The 18,384-nt window shown below is 41.6% G+C and overlaps 1 protein-coding gene across 1 annotated transcript in view; it reads left to right on the top strand.

Annotated features, from left to right (window-relative positions):
• Positions 1-18,384, top strand: part of ARHGAP20 (Rho GTPase activating protein 20) — a 64,180-nt gene that overhangs the window by 37,155 nt on the left and 8,641 nt on the right. The window contains 7 exon segments of the mRNA XM_061374296.1: positions 117-266; positions 2,136-2,177; positions 3,138-3,222; positions 6,079-6,156; positions 10,030-10,096; positions 12,015-12,197; positions 16,650-16,828. Coding sequence (XP_061230280.1) covers positions 117-266; positions 2,136-2,177; positions 3,138-3,222; positions 6,079-6,156; positions 10,030-10,096; positions 12,015-12,197; positions 16,650-16,828 — 784 coding nt within the window.

Raw genomic sequence — 18,384 nt, 5'->3', positions numbered from 1 at the left:
CATCAGCTCCAATGCAAGCTTCACATGTGCCTGAAGGAAGAAGAAACTCTTGAGTTGTTTAACCTGCCTTGCTGTGTTTTCATGTGTGTAACATACCTGTGAATTTCTGCCGGCAGGTCGCACTCTCATTTCAAACTGAAGTGCCAAGCACGTCTCTGTGAGATGTGGACAGCGTTTTGTACAGATGAAGTCTGTGAAGGCAGCACAGACCCAGACAGGTCCTTTGTTTTGGGCTGGCCCACCACAAACTGTGTGGCAAATTTCAGGTAAGAATTGTTTTGTTTGCCAAGTTACTTACATGTTTTTAGGCTGACAGGTAACGAGGCTATCACAGATTCAATTTCAGCACCAGTTAATATGGGAAACAGGAACTTACTGGTTCTTAAACCAATTCCTTCTACTATTGTGAGCAAGTCACTTACCCTCCATGCCTCATCTTCTGTCTCTCTGCAAATGTGGCAGGGATATCACTTATCACTTACAAATTTGAGAAAGTACATGACCTGGCAAAGCACTGTCTGTGCTGCAAAGTTGCTCAGTGGAAATTCTCTCTTTTTTTTGGTATAACTTTACAAACACCTTGGCTAATTAGTAAAATGAACTACAAATAGTAAACAGCCAAGCTAGCGAAAGGGTCAGAGACTCTCACAGGACACAAACGGAAGAGCTTGCATTGGAAGTAGCAGGAGACATACAGTGAAATAGTGACCTTGTCCTATCTCTCTTTTTAATTTAATTGTGCCAGAGAAAATGTCACAATCACTCTTAAAGCAGAATCTCTGAAGAGAGAAAGATTTTTGGTCTGTCTTTCCAGCATTGACTGTAGGACATATAAGGGCTCTAGAGGTAATTTCAGTGATTAGGCTAATTTTAGTCTCAGCGGGAGGGCTCTGTCACTTTGAATAAGGGAGGGCACCATCCCCCTGAAATCCCAGCTGCTTAGCACAGTAATTTGGCTGGGTCTTGGAAAATGTATTTTCCTCTTTACCAACAGAGAGCAAAAGCTGATGCATGCAACTTAATTTTTGTGTCACATTGTCTATATCCAAAGGGAATGCTGCACATAAACTGCTCTCTATTGAGCTGGTTTTGCTGTTTATGGTTTTTTTTACTTAATAGCCCTGAAATTTTCTGCTGAAATTTTCTATTGATTTTCAATTGAACTCTCGCTAATAAACATGAGATTTTATCTGGAAACAGCATGTAATCCTTTATAACTATCAGAAAGCTGTTGAACATGATAGCAATAGCTTCGATAAAACAGAGTCAGAGATGTTATAGAAGTGAAATTAATTTTGTCTGGAGGTACACATAAAAATCCAAAGTACCACACATGAGTCCGTAGATGCATAACCTCTAGATTGAAGCAGCCAAAGCACAATCACTTTTTTACTGTTTAGATTGAATTCCCCACACAGCATCATTTAGTAGGTGTGTAGTTCCCTAAATGCGTGCTCTGAAAATCTGAAGAACTTGGTTTTCAGAAGCAACAGTGGGAGTAGCAATTACTTCATCTGGGTCAGGATTGAAATAAGAAAGTTGAAGCAAAATTAGGTTAGATTCTTTACACTATCCTATTATTAGCTGCATTTAACTGGACAGCTTTGTATCCTTGAAAGTATAAAAATGAGATAAAGATAAATGAGATAAGCCTGAAAACATCCAAGGTTAAATCTTACTAAGTACAATGGGACCTTTTTTCATTGTGGCTTATGTGTACTTTGTGATGTGGTGATAAACCAAATAACAAATGGGAATTACACTAGTGAAATTGGAAAAAAGTCTATACGACTAAGGAAATACCTTTACACTTTTGAACTAAGCTCTTATTTTAAAGTGCTCTCCTTTTCTATTTGAACATTAAGAAGTCAACCTGTTTCCGACTAAATTTACTGGTAAAGCTTTAATTTTTGTGATAAAAAAATGGTAGCTGGGGCTTTTGATCTCTGTGTGGGCTTTTCAGTTGATTTTGCAGGGAAACAGATATTATATTTAAATCTGGAAAAAACTTTTAGTTTTTGTAGCTATTTATGGAAATTGCAACCCAGAAGCAATTCACCATGGTTTATTGAAAAGGGCTAGTTTGGTATTAGAATGATGTCTGATTTGTCCCTGTTTCTCTATAATTCTTGCAGGTCTGCAGAACAGAAGGAAACATGGCTATCTTTTTTGCAAAGGTACTTTAATTATATAGTCTTTGAAGACACTGAAAATAGTCCCAGTCATCTAGACCAGTGAGTCCCAAGCTGTGGTGCCTATGCCATCATAATAGATGACAAACTCTTTCAAAGTGAGGTTAAGAAAAAAGCCATCTCCTGTCTTCCCCTGCATAAGATACTATATGCCATTCATGCAACAATCACTGCGCAAGGGGGAATGCTTCCCTGTGCCTGAACATGGCTCAGCACAAAACTGGAGTGATTCCTATCACACATGGTTCCTTCCCTAGGCAGCTGTAGGAGCCTCTACTGCCATTGCTGTAGTTGAGTGTGGGACTTTTTCCATGGTGATGGCATCTAAGCAATCCCAGCTCAGGAAACTCTGCTCTAATATACCTCCTGCTCATGGCCAGCTGGATTTTGGTCTTACAAAATGTGCCCCAAGTTGGAGGGTATCATGGGAGGGTTTCCATAAATAGAGCTGTCTTATTTCAGTCAGTGTTTGGACAGAAAATTACTAGTGGTGGGTTTGTTTTGTTTTCTGGTCCCATAGTTCTGCTGGTTGAGGTTTGTGTTCCAGGGGTTAAGCCATCCTTGCTGAGGATGATTTTTAATTCTGTCTTCTGCTGTTCAGTCCTTTGAACAATGGAATGTAACCAAGTCCAGTAGGAGCCTGTAGTGCAGACTGAGGCATCGCAATGATGGGTAGCTTCAGCTTGATTTTTTAAATCTAGTTTCTCTGCTACTTACTCTGATTTCTACAATGAACTTTAATACAACAGGGCATTACCAGAAGCCAACAGTCAGCATCCCTTATAGGTGCTGCTGGATGGTTTCCTGCCCTCAGATGCCTTTCTACTGTAGTATGTCTGCAGTCTGCTCCTTATCCAGTTACTGCTTGATTGCTATTTAAATCTCTGTCTTGCTATTTATGTTTACAATATTAAAAATTTACTTGTTTTTTACTTGTTTTGGCAGTCGAATAAGAGAAGAGAAGGAAAAAGACTACCCTAAAAGTATTCCTCTGAAGATAATTGCAAAGGACATGGGAACTTATGCATACGTAAGTGCTCTTGAGCTGAACAGGGGTCTAAACCCACATCCTTTATGAGTGCTAGTCACCTGTAAATCCATTAGATTTTGGGAGAGTTCCTTTGTTTTGCAACCTCTTTTAAGGATTCTGATCCTTAAAAGACTTGGCATATGTAGCCCTGAAATGTTCGTTTCCTGTGTTTAATACACGAGTTCCGTTTTAAAGACAGTGTGCTTGGTAAGGAATACTGTTCCTGGCACACAAACTAAAGCTGTACAGTGTGAAGTCCCGAGAAACATCTCTAGCGGAACTTATGCATCAGCATCTTCAGAAATGCCAGTACAATGTACCCTTTTTTTTTTTGCTTGGAAAACTGTTCTAAACCCACAGCTGCCTTCATTCAGTTCTCCAAAGTAGCAGTGTGTTGTATTGTTTATAATGACCGTAAGTCAGTAAAGCTGCATATATATGAAAACTCTGAAATTGCCTTAAGCAATCCACCACATCACAAAGTAGTTTTTCATCTACTAACTGATGCTGGTAAATGTATAGGCACAGAGTAAACTGTTAAAAGAGAGGTCATCCACAGGGTGATTTGCACCTTTTTTACTAAGTCATTTTAACCAATTTAAACTAATTTCTTGTATGTAGCCAGTCCCCTAGGGATACCTTAGCATTCAGTGATAATCCATCCATTCTTCCTCTGCTTCTTACACGTTTGTCTTTTCTTTCCAAAGATCTTTGTTTGTAAGATCTGTATTTCATGCTCAGAAGCCTAAAGAGCATTTGCAAGGACACCAGAAGTTTTCATGGAAGTTAGGCTTTGTTGGAAGTCTTTGCCCTACAGTGAGTCTCCTCTTAGGATTCTGTATTTGCATAGACCTAAGGATATAGGAGTCTGCCTTTTTCTTTCCCAGAAAATTGTTATTAAGGTAAACAATAATAGTTAGAATTGCAGGTTGCCAAGACAAATGTTAATCAACAATAATTGTGATTGATAGTTAAAATGCAGGACTGAAGCGCAAGGTGTGTTCAGATGTACATGTCTGTAAATCGTACATGCATCCAGGTTTTGCATTCTTGTACTAGATTTTGTTTTAGTTTTTTTAAATGTCTTTTCTCCTTAGCTAGAATTAGCTCATGTACCAAATATAGTTTCCTGATCCCAACAGTCCTAGAAATGACACACTGTAGTCTAGATATCAGTAATAAAACAGAGGAGCAGAAGGAAACTTTGTGATACAAATAGTTCTTATGGCACTATGGTCCCTGTGCTACAGCAGCTGGAGACGCCCAAGAATTATTTCATTTTTGGAGGGTAGGGAAGACTGCAAAAAGGCACAAACCATTTTATAATATTCTAGCCAAGAGCGGAACTTATGCAAATGTGCTGACCTACTCCTCAGAGCCAGATGTCATTTCTTCAGGTGAATGTTAAATATTTTATGGTCTGAGCCTTGAGATATGTCCTGAAGCAAAATATACAGCATTCGTCTTACTTTCCTTTGATTGCCATGGCAGCTTGTTACCATCAGGGACTTACACAAATATACAGCTGAGATATCTTCTAAATGCAAAATGTCATGGGGTTGTTTCACCTGAGCATCTTATGGCCAGTATACAACTGATATCCTGCACAGGGTAGCAGGGTATAGTAAACTGTCTTGGTACTGGCAACGAACGCTGACATCCTGGTTCTGCCACCTTCCCATCTTTGGGCCATTGGATCCGTGTTGGTGTTTTGTTGCAGCAGGCATGCGTTTGTTTTGCCAGGGCTTTAGGCTGGCCAAAACCCATCTGCAGTTCAAAAGCTGTGGAGTCTTGTTAGCGGAGCCAAACCAGCATGCCTCTAGAGAGGGCTTAGTAACTTGTGCTTGATGTGTGGGAGCTGCCTGTCTGCTTGGAAGTGAGGCCAGCATGAGTGTGATGGTGCAAGCAAAAGCCTCTCTAGACACTTTCTCCACACTTGTTTTTGCTTCTGCAGGGTGATGGTAGTGGTGCTGCCACATTCTGTCAGGGCTGAGGATGATGTCATTAATCTTGGTGTGTTTGAAACACGTTGCCCTACTATAAGAGCAACCCATGGTGCCTAGGTACAGAGCATTCCCTAGCTGTATGGGAGTTATACTGGTGCCAGGCAGCAGGTGCTGAAATCTCACTCTGGAAAGACTGCCTTGTGGAAAGTGGCACTTCCTCCAATACAAAGCTTGGCACTCTAGCTATTTAGAATGTTTCTGCTGATCCGTGCTTTTCCATACTGCCCATCAGCAGATCCTGGAGGATGCTGGAGAGGTAGTGTTTTAACTAGAAGACTACCAAGAGGAAGTGCCTCTGGTCCTAAGCCAAATCTAGATTTGAGAAATCTATATAGAATGTGGCAGCAGATATCGAGATGAACAGCCTGTGTACAGTATTTTCTTACCAAGGAGATCTTCAGTAGAAAAGGACAGAAATTATTAAGAATTTATATGAAAGGCTCTTATTTCACTGAAAAAAATCACTGATGTGTTTTGCTTTTTGAAAGGAAACTTAAATTAATCAAACCATTACATTTCCCTTATGTAATGTCTGAAGTGCAGTTAGTGGCTGTTTCTTTTTGCATATTTTAATGTGGAGGTCTTGTCCCCAGTAATCATAGCATTCTCCCTTCTGATGGAGCTGCTGGGGAAGCAGGGAGCAAATACAGAAAGTATGTGGCAAAGAGGAGTCAAACCTCGGTCTCAGATACCTGGATCTTTATGTATGTAGTATAACTTACTTATCAAGTACAATTTTAATAGGATACTCTCAATTTTTCCAACAATGAATTGTGCATGCACTTCAGATACTCTTTGCAAATCCAAATTTTTAATGCCACTTTTCTCTTCTCCTTCTTTCTGTTCACAGTCAAAAACCCTAAGTGTAACCAATGTTGATACAGCAAATGATGTAATTCTGATGGCCCTGCAGCAGCTGGGAATTTACGTAAGTCCTTGCATGAGTTTTAATGAGTCTTTTTGTAGTCACTTTTAATAATAAAATCTTCTCTTGCACTCTTTCAAAGTTTTGCGATATGAGCATTAATTAAATCCTTTATCATAGCAATTCAGTGTTGTTGAAATGAAGCAAAAGTACCTTGTTAATATATAGACCTCTACAGATCATCAAGTGCCTTAAAAGTTTTGAATAAGTCACTTGTCTCTTTAAGGGATCTGTCATGTTTGAAGTTGCTTTTAAATCCATTTTGCTGATGCCTAAGAAGAGATACCGTGACAAAAGAAGTGAGAGTTTGACACAGCTCCTTTTGCATACCTCGGTGTGGATAGGAAACCTACTGGCCTGCTTGTTAGCTGGTTTCAAAATGTGCAAACATGCATGATCAGCTGTGTTCCCAGATGACAAGTACAAGCATTGCTCTCAAGTGTCCAGATCAGACACTCTAAATATCCATGGACCGTTGGTGCTATGTGAGATGTTAATGTAACTTAAGTGATTGCATAGAATCTGAATGCACCCTATGTAGACAATGTCCTGAAACTGTTTTGGAAGAAACCTTTTCCAGGGCTTAGGATAGTGCGGGGTAGTGCACCAAGTAGATGTGACAGTTCCTAGTAGATAAAGTTCTGCGTCAACAGGCTCCTTTTGCTCTAAATCAGACAAGGTAGTGCCTCAGGTGTAGTAATGAATCAGTGCCAGGGACAAGAATTCTTACGTGTCTCCAACCAACACCAGTGGTCACAGAAGCTCCTGGATGACAGCTTTTTAACTGACCTGTCAGTCTACTGTAACAAGATTTTTCTGATTGTCTTACCCTCGATGCATATGTTGGTCCCATTGCCTGTAATCTGACAAGTATTTCCTTATCACGCCCTCTATGTGAAAAGTCACATAAGACCGAAATGCCACTGTTGTGGATCCCCCCAGCAACAGCTGGAGCAAGCACAGAATATGCTTTCCTTAGCATTCATTATCCCTAGTTTATACAGGCTTTTAATGGATACAGGGGCCTATTTTGCTAGCTTGGTATTTCCCAGGCACAGCAATTTCTGTGTAGCCATCTTATGGCTCAGACATTCCCTTTTCACCAGGGCTAGGGCTCTAGCCTGAGCTCAGAATACAGCAGTCTGTCCACTTAAGGTAACTCCGCAGTTGATGGAGGGGCTACAAGGTGAAAAGGATAAGATGTGAGTTAAAATTAGGATTTTAATTGCAGATTGTCTCCCTGAAAAAATCAAAAGAGACGATGCCATATTACAGCTGCAAGCCTTTGTTATGATGTGCTTCATTTTTACCCATTTTATGGGTGTCATTCACAATTCCTCATTTTGTGTTCAGCAAAATAAGAAAATGGTAGTATTGGAAGAGAATATTTTGCTTGAGATGAGCAGGAGGAGGAGCTGGTTAGCTTTCAGCTTTGTGTTCTTTGTGTGTATCACAATCAACCCTTTCCTTCTTTTTACATTTTTATTTTGAGTGGAAAAAGAATGAAAGCCATCCAAAATATCTAAAATCTTGCTTTCAGAATTATTTACCGAAGTAATATCCTACATTTTTTCACTCCATCTTCATAGCATAAAGTCTTTTTCGTTAGATGCATATCATAAGATTAGCAGTAAAATCAAACAAGCTAAATAAATTAAGCTGTAGCCTGTGTACCAGTCAAGCACCCAACCTCTTCGGAGGATCATTCTAGCTGCAAGGAAGCTTTTCCTTATGTGCTGTCTCAAGGATTTGTATTTATGTCCAGAGAGAACCACTTGAAAGGAGCTCTATGACTTCTCAATGGCAATTATAAAAACTACATTTCACATGTTGTGAGATTAATGGGCCTATTACTCTGGCTGAGTTCACTGTGGTTTAACACAACAGGGGTTTTCCCTCTGTGGTTTCTCTGGTAAAATGACAACTAGTTTGTGCAAAATGGCATTGATCATCTGTTCCAAATTATCAAGCGGAGCAGAAAGAAGGGCCTTGGGTTTCCCAGCTCTGTAAGTGCTCTTGCTGATTTTTCTGGGACAGTCACATTTATACTGACAAATGGCCTCATAAAGCCCATAAAGGACAACATTTGCAGTCGAGAGATGAGCAGTCTGCCTCCTGAAACTGTGCTTCCTAGCGCTTCCCCTTTCCCTGCTTCCCCTTTACAGCAGTGAACCCTTTCATATATATATTTTAAAGGAAAAGTAAATACCCTTTCTTGTGCTCCTCAGCTGTATTTATTTGCTCCTGGCTGCTCGCCCTGAGGCATCAGAGATGTCTCCAAAGCCTATTTATTTTCCTTCTGCCCCCTGCTAGCTAATATGGGCCGGAAAGCGCTGTCAGTCAGAGAGCAAACTGCAAAGGCTTTATTGGGTATATCAGCATTACACCAGGTGTGTGCAGCAAGCTGATAGAGTCTCAAGAGCTTTGGGACACTGAGTGAAGGTCCAGACAATGCCGGAGAGTAGGCAAATCTGTTTAATAGGAGGTAGGATTTAATTTTCGAGCTAAATAAATACTGTCATGAGGTATTTATCACGTTTTGTAGCCAAAAAACTTTTAAGATTTTAATTATTCTGATTTAGCAGTGTCACTGAAAAGGTATTTAGGTGTAATAGATCACTTTTCGTACAGTGTATTTATCCATCTGCTATCAACTTTTGTCCTGAGAGTGGTTTATATTAAATGTTATTCCTTTTATTTTATTGTCTCATCTTCATATCTGAAATAATGTACTATCCTCCTTTTTCAATGAAACTGCAACACTGACTTGTATATTTATGTTAAAGGCAATATTTAGAATTTGCTTTCAAATTATCGATTTTACACAGCTTTTCCCAAATATGTTCACGTTCTCCAGTCTTCTGAAAATTGCCTCCTTTGATGTAAATTTGTCATCTCCATTGTAAATTTTTGGAGGGCTCAGCAGTCTTAAAGCACCATCCAAGCCCTTCCACACAAAAGAGCTGTACAAAAGGGCCAACAGCAGCCCTGTGAGGCAATCCGGGAGCAGTGTCAAGTGCCAGGAGCCCCTTGTGTGTCTTTCTCACCTTCGCATCATCAGTGTATGCTCAGGTCTCAGGTGAAGGTGCTCCTGCCCTTCTCTGCAGCGCAAGGCATGGGGTGCTGCTGGCTGGTTAGCCTGAGCTCCTTCTGCTTGCAGGAGGTGTAGAGGAGCTGGAGAGACTGGGGGAGCAGAGGTCTCAGGTGTGGAGCATGTCCTGGAGGATGTGATTACCCTAGTTCTCAGGACAGAGCTGAGGGGTCACCTTAGCTCACATGAGCTGCCTGCTATCTGCACTTCATGCTGCTTATCTGTAATCCCTCCAAGGGGATCAGACCTGTCTCTCCTTGGGGCTGGGTGCTGCTCAGTCCAGTGGGGAGAAGTGGGGCACAGACTTGCCAGGGCCAGGAGCAGCACTAAGGGCCAGGTTCCCCACCATGGGGGCTGCCTCATTTCCATCCTTCTGGGACTGGGGAGGCGTGCAGGCTGGGAACTGACTGAGCCACTTGGCTGGGGGTCTGGCATGGCTAACATCTTGGTCTGGCCTCAAAAGCAGTCCTGAGTCCCAGCAGAATGTGAGCCCCATCCTTCTGCTTCCAGGAGCAGTGAAAGAACTGAGGTGAATCTCCCCTTTTTCCTTCAGAAATGGCAGGCTCCAGCCCTTCTCATTGCTCAGAGCTGGACCCTGATCACATAAAGCACATTACACATGACAGACACAAATCAGAAGCTTTGCTGGTGGCAAATTTGGGCACTGCAAAAGTAAAGGAGATTCCATTGACGACACTGGCAAGGTGCTGATTATCCTACATGGAGAGAAACCTAACACAAACCTGTTCTTAATGGCTGGCAAACTTATTCTTAATTTTTTTAAGGGTTCTGAAAAAGACTACAAGCTGTGGGTGATTTCAGGAAGAGAAGATGCTCCTTACCCTCTTATCGGTAAGTTCTTGACATGGTTTTGTTTTTCAGCATTCACTCAGTTTTTAGTGCTGAAGGAAGCAAGAAATGGAAGACTGAAATGCAGTTTCCTCTTTTGTTTTGTTTTTCCCGTTTTTTCTCTTACTTCCCTGTCACGCTAGTTTGCCTATTTAGGGCGCTAGTCAGATGCTGATCCTCTGTTTTGAAGAGCAATTGTCTGCTTGTGTCACTAAGAGGTTGGAAAAGTTCATTTATTTCAACCTCAGTTTTGCTGCATGAGCCTCAGTCTTCCTACAGAGCCAGCCTCTCCATTCGCTCACCCCCACTCCTGGAGCCAGTCCAGCTTTACCATATTTCTTCCTGCACTTCCCTAGTATTGCTTACTCCCCTCCTCAGCAAAACTCAGCAGAGCTTTGAAAAATGTTCTGTTCTTCCACAACTCAAGTTAACTGATTGAAGAGGTCCTTTGCAATCCTATATTTCTCTTACTGGTTGACAGCTCCCCTCTGATTAGGAGCAAATTATTGCTTATTCACTTTCCAAAATGCTTTTTGAAACATTTCCTATCCCCAGGAATCAACCCAAAGCTCAGGAGTGATTGGATGGAGTGATTTGATTTTGGCCCGTGATTCACTGAGAACAAATCCCTTCCCAATATTAAGAACCTTTTCTTGTAGAAGCCCAGCATTACTTGTGCTGTATAAGTGCACAGATGATTAGAACAAGAAACATCTGAGAACTTTCTGTTTTCCTCCTGCACATCTAACCCAGTAAATCTTAGCGTTCCTTCTTAAAGCAGCCTTCATTGTAAATGCTTTGCTGGAGTCAGACAACATTAATATTTATAAAATATCTAACTTGTGCACCTTATAGAGAATGTTTTGTTGTGGAAACACACAGCCCTTGTCTTTCTGACTATTTTGTGTAGTTTCTTCAGATATAATCGCAGCCATAGTTTTAAACAAAGAACCAGACCATCCAGAAATGGGAAAAACCTTTCTAACTGACTTACTCTCTCACTGCAAATTCAAGTTACAATACTTGGAAAAGAAGAATCTTATACAAAACTGATGCTGTTGTTGATATTTATGTAAAGGTTTATTATATAAGCCCAGCTTTTATCATGGGTAAACACAGAAGCAGATTTTGACGGTGCTTCAGCTTTATACTACCTATAGTCTCAGATGTCTCTTTCCATTATCAGTATTCAAGTCTAAGTGTAAGTTAACTAAAATGACTTAATACTGCATCCATTGCATTTAATATATTCAACTGCCAGGTCTTTAAAAAGAAATATTTGCCTGGTGGCATTTTTGAAAGCTGCTCCAGAAGTGAATTGCCTCTGTGTAGTCCCCAAAGATGCCGAGCAAGCTCATTTGCATTAGCCCTGTGATTAACGTTTCCTTCCTGTTTCAGCCTCAGACAGGAACCGTAATTGTGTCTCCTTTGACTGCGTTGATGGCTGTTGCACTTACCATGGAGAGGGAGGGAAGATCACTTGCACACTGGATTTTTTTATTTTGCATGCTCAGCAGAAATTTGACAGATGACTGCTCCCAAAATCTCATTTCTTGCCAGAACCATACGAGCAACCAGTACCTAAATTTTCGTTGTCACAAGTAAAGCAATAGAAAGAATAAACATTGAATTCAGAAATAGTCACTTGCAGTTTTCTTAATGGGCTTTTATGTGATACAGCTGTAATAGGTCTCTGATTTTACTTGTACATCTGTTTAGCTACACCAAACACAGCAATTCCATTTCTGCCAGTATATGATTTATGCCTGTGTAAATATGCAGGAAAGCATCAGTTCTGAGATTACTGAGAGAGAATGTGCTGCAGGCCAGAATGCAAAGTCTGCTTTTCCTCCAAGGCAGATGGAGTTCTGCAAGTCTTCAGTCAATCCAGCACAGATTATTATGATTTCTCTTTGAACAGGACACGAATATCCCTTTGGAATTAAAATGAGCCACATTCGCGACGCCATGCCCCATGGATCAAAGCACTGTGCCTGCCCCAGGCAGCTCCAGGGGTCCTTCTTGACAGAGCAGCTGCCCCAGGAGCTGCAGTGCCAGTTTGTGCTGAAGCCAAGCCGCCTGGCTGTGTCCCAGCAGCTCAACGGTACGTTGTCCTGCTCGCCCAGCATCATTCACCCACAGACCAGCTCTGTTCTAGGAAGCAAATGTGGCGGGATAGTGGGAGGATGGAGGGGGAGAAGGGGCATTTGTAAAGCAAATAGGAGCATGCAGGTGTACCTTCCAGCTGCACAGGGGATTTTGCAGTGTTGTTCTCCCTGATTTGAGTGTGCTGTTGTATATGTGTCATCTTTGTAAGTTACATTTTGACAAGCTGCCTGTCAAATGGTTGTTCTAAAACCAGCAAAAGAAAGACAAGATCTGTCCCCTACAATTTTTTGTAAGTCTGTTAGCTGAGCTGCTCTCTGCAGCCCTTGCTGTCTCTGTACCAAGTCAGAGTGGTTTTATGGTTCAGGAGTCAAGGCTTGACTTCAGCACAGAATTCCCATGCAGTGTCTGGCAGCATCCTTTATCTCAACAAGGTACTTGCCTCACTGGAACCCTCACGTGGCAAAGTGTAGGCATGTACTTGAGTACCTAGATGAGGTGAGCAAGTACAGTTTATTTATTTCGGTTCTCTTCACGTAAAACAAAGTAATATTTTCTTCTGCCTTTGGCCTTGATGCTGCAAAAATACAAGCACCTGCTCTCTGTTTTGCTCTTCTGTTGTCAGTGACACAATGACTGCCCACTGCTCATGAGTAAAACAAATGAGATCTTTACAGAATTGGGGAATTAGACTGAAAACTCTGTAGAAGAAGGATGCGTCCCATGATGTGTTTTTATTGTGCTTAACACACTGGCATACTCAGCTCAATTAGGAACTCTCCTGTACTTCACCATTAATGACATCCACACTGTTATCCTGTGTGTTCCCCATTAGCGAAGATCTCCCATAATATATGAGTAGAATACATTTGTGATGTTTTTAGAAACTGAATATAGTGAGGCTATACCAGTCTCTTTTGCAAATTATTCTGGAAATTGATTGCATTTTGTATAAATTAATTTCCTTTCCCCATGCCTTCATCCCCCCCTTCCCAGTAATTTGTATCATATATTACTTCATGGCATATTTTAAGAATGAGGCAATCTAGCAAAGGGGTGTAATTAGGTTTACAGGCCCTGCTTGGCAGCTGACATTGACTGGCAAGAGAAAATAGAGATGCAAATCAGGCCTGTAAAGTTCTAATGCAGATGTGTTGTCAGCAGTGCTGTGCGAGCTGCAGGAGGGGAGGTGAAGCTGGCCTTGGGGCAGCAGAAGCCTGGGGCAGCCTCCAAGTCATGCACAGGGACTGTGCTAAGTGGGAGAAAGAGGCTTTTAGTCCATTCACCTTTCCTACTTTCATCAGACATAACCTTTTAAAGTGATGTATATGTCTGGCTGCTTGCAAACCAACATTATCTTGCATACTGCTGTTTGTTATTCATACTGCTGTTTGTTATCCTCTTCCTAACTCCTTCTCACCTATTTCAGTTTTCAAAAATGGCAAAAGGTACCTGCATGCAAGACAAGGCTGTGATGGCTTTGGGTTCATCTTCAGACCAGCAAGCTGAAATCTGTATTGTTGTTAGGTAACCACTAGGCATGGCACTGCATACAGGGCAAACTGGCAGAGAATGGCTTCTGCAGCCCCACATTTCACTGCCACATGTGCTGTGCTGTCCTCCTTCACATCACTTCCCCGCACCGATACCACTGTGCTGGATGTGTTGCCCATGTCAGCAGCAAGAAGTAGGTGCCCAGTTGTACCAACATGCACTGTGGTTAGGCAGCGTTGCAGGTGTTGACAAGTAGACATGACTTATAACTGGCTGTCATGTCAAGTAAGTAACTGTGTGGACACCAACTGTGGTGGTGTAGAGGCATCAGCTGTCCTGGCAGGATGGTTAAAAAAAGTACAGAAGAATTTTACTGTGTGGAAGAACTGGAGTCTCTACTGCCTCTCCTGCAGCCTTTCAGCACATAACAGGAATGGTCCTCTACAGTTAAACATAGCCATTAAGTGATGCTCATGAACACGTCTAAAAGGCATTGCAAATACTGCTTGAAGTTTAACTTGAAAGAACCAACTGCTGGCAGTGGCTAGTCTGTAATCCAAATTACTATTTAATTGTCTGTTAAGGGAGAACAAAATTTCAACAAGCTGGTCTCAATGTAGAAAGAATGTCTTTGAAAACTGTTTGACAGTTAGGGTTTGATCAGAAAGGATGGTATGTTGTGAAATAGATCTGCGATTTTATCTGTAAGTTTCTAATTAGTTTGCAAGAAGAGGAAATGCCACTTGTGTGGCTGGGACACTATAAGAATAAGAAATAGAAATAGTAAGGATAGAAATTCCCTGCATGTAAAATATGAGCAGAATAGATGACTGCTGTGAGCTCTGAGTAGGATCTGCAACCAAAAAAGTATTGCTTTTTTTCTGATTCTGGCTTAGAATAATCCACCCGAGCAAGGCCCTGAAGTTTTTCTATGGTAGTACTTATGCAGAGCAATAATCGGCATCTCTCTTGGCTGAGAGGAGGCTGCACTTTTAGTGCTGTAGCTTTACACAGGCTCAAGAAAAGAATGTGTGTCCTCCCCTTCTCATCTGCTCTTTACCTTAATATTTCTCAAACCCCTTAGAAAAGGGGGTATGAAAAGGGCGAGTTTTCCTATTGTTCAGTGAACTTCAGTTTTGTGATGATTCCATTGCCATACATTAGTTGTTGGTTTCTGCCCCATGATGTTGAAGAACACTGATTAAGATTTCCTTCCTGTGCCAGGAGAGAGCTGTGGTTAATCACAATTACCCTTTGCTCACATTATCAATTTGAGCCATGGCTTTTTAGAGTGGAACAAACAGTGAACGACTAAGAAAAGTTGCTAATTTTAAGACCCTTCCCCTCACCCCCTCTTCTCCTATTCCTTGTTCCCCAGGAAATTAGCCTTTCTTCCTAATTTTTACTTCAACTGAGGTCTACATGGTTGCCAGAAAAAAAAATCAGTATGTATTTGTCTTAATGTGAATAGAACTCCGAGTGAAGCAAACCGTATTCATGTGCTAATATCCAGCTCATCTGAAAGAAAAAAAGTCATTTTGAAAGTTATAGGTTAGTTATGTTCTCCCAAGACATGATATGTTGAGTAAAGCCTTAGATGGTTCCAAGCTTATATTTCATGAAGCTTTGGACTGCTTAAAATGTACATTCTCCTTATTATTTTTTATGAAAATAATTTTTCATCAGGTTTTCACATTCAGATGTTCACATTTTGAGTTCAACTGTAACTTTTCATCCTGTAAGCCTCTAATGAAAAGACTTCCACCCATTCCCAGAGGGAGCATGATCTCCTGGAATGGAATGACGTATACGGAAAATCGCTATTTGGTCTAAAAAACAAGGGTAGTAAAGTATAGGGAAAAAAAATCTTGTATTATATCACAATCCTTACTTCTGTAAGCCTTGCTTCTACACTCTGCCCTCCACAACAGCATGAAAGCAAAATGTTTGACCAGGTGGAAGAGCCAACTAATAGAAAGGTGCAGAGGGTAGGCAAGCAACTAAATCAAAGCTGACTGGCTTTGAAAACATCTAGAAAAGGAAAAATATGTCAGAATATGTGTCTTTCTAAGCGCTTTCGTCTTAAACAGTCTCAGCCCACCCTTAGCTGTAGTCTGTGCTGTTAAGAAGACTTTACACTGGCTGATGTTGAGAAAGGTCCTATGAAAAAAACCCCTTTTTGTATCCCCACACCCGTATTTCTTTTTCTATACACTACAGATAAGAGCTTCAGTTAGTGATGCTCTGTAGATATGTCATGTAACACATTAAAATAAATACAGACACATGGAACCTACCAGAGTGTTGGCAGCATGCTGAAATGCCATCTGGAGGGCGTTGATTAAAGGGCAGGCGCCATCACAGGGCCATGGTCAGTAAATGCTTGGGGCGAGGATGGTAAATGATACACTTGCTTTGTGGAGAAGAGAGCAAAGCTGGCCATGTTTCCTGGTCTGAAAATATCTCACCCCTGTAGTTGACTCTCTGGTGTTACCTACAGGGAGAGCAGGTGCTCTCCTACATTGCCAAGGGAATTAGAACGCCTCCAGACAGCAAGCCAGCCTGAGGGCAGTGGTGTTTACATACTGGGTTTTTCCAAAGAAGGTGTGTGATTTTGCACCTGTAGGTGGAAAGTGAGTTATTTAGCACAGTCGAGCTCCGCGTGAAGTCAGGCTGAGGTTTGCCACCCTGCACTTAGTGGTAAGTGCTGACACTGTGGTCCAGCAGCGCAGCGTGGATCCTGGTGATCCTCTTAACAGCATGGGTAAGGCAGAACATCCTCCACACACACACATGCACAGGTATGTGCACAGTGGATTAGGTTTAGCCGGATGCCAAGGAGTTGGTTGAGTTCATAACATTTTTTCCTTTGAAGTCATAGCAACCACAGCAAAACAAATACTGGAATTAGAATTGAAATACATTTGTTCTAATAAACACCTTTCTCTTTTTCCAGACTTAAGCCAAAAGTCATTTAAAAGGAAAAGGTCTATCATAAATTGGGCTTTCTGGCGTGGCCCAGGCACTCATTTGGACAATGTACCCCTTTCCTCAACATCTGCTGCTCCTGGGAAGCTTTTTGGCCTCTTGCTAACAGCCATCTGTGAGGATGACAACCTGCCCAAACCCCTCTTGGTGAGTCCCAGGCTCAGGGCTGGCTCTTAACCATGGTGGAATTTCTCTGTGTTGGTGAATGAGAACATGGAGACACTTTGTAAATTACCAAAGCAGAGAAGCCAGAAGGAAACCTTATTTGTGGTTCTCAGCAAGAACTTTGGTTTTTAACATATGCTGTGGTCAGGCCTGGTTAGCAACAAACAGCTTGAGAAATGCATGTGATTGGTCTGCTGCTCTGGGCTATTTCTTCTTTATAGCCCACATTATAAGGCTGGTTCCCTAATCCTCACTTATGCCGTGTAAATAAGTGCGACATTCACGCAGGCTTTTTAAACCACTCCCAAGATCTCTGCAAAATCCCGAACTCCATAAATGTGGCATCTGCTGTTCGATATAGACAGCCCACGTGTGCATATAAGTGCTGGCTGCTCTTAAGTAGACAGTTTCAGAGCCTTTCTTGAAGGCAGCCTAGGGCAAGCAAGCACTCTGGGTCCTCAGTTTAGTTCTGACAGCAAAAATGGTGGGAAGGTGGATGCTGCAGAAGCATCCTGTCTTGAGGGAGCACTAGTGCTGTGGGTGCTCTCAAAACCAGCACAGGAACATGAAAAGGGTTATCCTAGAGCCCATTCCTAGGCATAATTAAGGCATTTTTGTTCAGGACTGGGGTCTGTCATGTTGTCAGTGCATCAACTGAAACATACATGGGATTGGGAGTGAGCCCCACGGGATTGGGCCCCTCATCCTAACAGCCTGACTTTTGGCTGGGACAACTGGCCAGAATCCCACTGAAATCGATGGGGTTACACCAGTATATAGGGAGAGATGTTTTGTCTCCTAAGCTTCTGCTTGATGTGCTGCTTTATCATTGCCTGAATAGTGAATCATACCAGGACTTTTCAGGTCGTTTAATAATGTGGGTTTGTTATTTTCTTCTGAGTGAGAAATGTGCGGTTTTACGATTTAGTTTATTTAAATAAGCCCTCCAGAGATGGACTCTGTAAGAACCTGGCCCCTCATTCTCTCTGTTTGAAAGATGACCCAATGCTGCATTTTGGAAATTTCTCTAAACCAGAAATATTAGCAAATTTTTATCTGAAAAAAAAAAACCAACCCAATGAGGTACTAAGCATAGAATCACAGCTTATTAGATTTTGTGCTTTGACTCTTAAACACTGTTTATGTCACAAAATATAACTTACTTTTGATTTCATGCAACATCTCTGGAGAATGGAATATTGCATGAGAGGGACTGTGTGGATTTACCTGCAAGAGAAAGAAAATATCAGGGATGAATGCTTCAGGCATGTTTGATATCTCTGCTTCAGATCTTCAAACTGGCTTTAACAGCTGAAGGGCTCTCTTTTAGCCATTGCCACACTGAATTGTCTTACACCATTAGCTTCATTTGTGTGCTGTTGTCTGGTTTTACTACTGTAAGAGGGGCTTCCCAGTTTTATCTTGTGGGGGTTTTATTAAAAACATACTTTCAAAGTGTTTGTTCATGTGCTGTGATCCTATGCTCAAGGGCTCAGCCTGTTTCGACTGCAGAGCTCTAAATCTCTGCAAATAAAATG

Source organism: Neopsephotus bourkii, unplaced genomic scaffold (assembly GCF_033783945.1).
Source record: "Neopsephotus bourkii isolate Nb327-2 ecotype Australia unplaced genomic scaffold, CSIRO-AGI_Nbou_v1 NB_1638, whole genome shotgun sequence".
Taxonomy (NCBI): Eukaryota; Metazoa; Chordata; class Aves; order Psittaciformes; family Psittacidae; genus Neopsephotus; species Neopsephotus bourkii.
The sequence above is the reverse complement of the archived record's forward strand: the minus strand, read 5'-3'. Positions and strand labels throughout refer to the sequence as shown.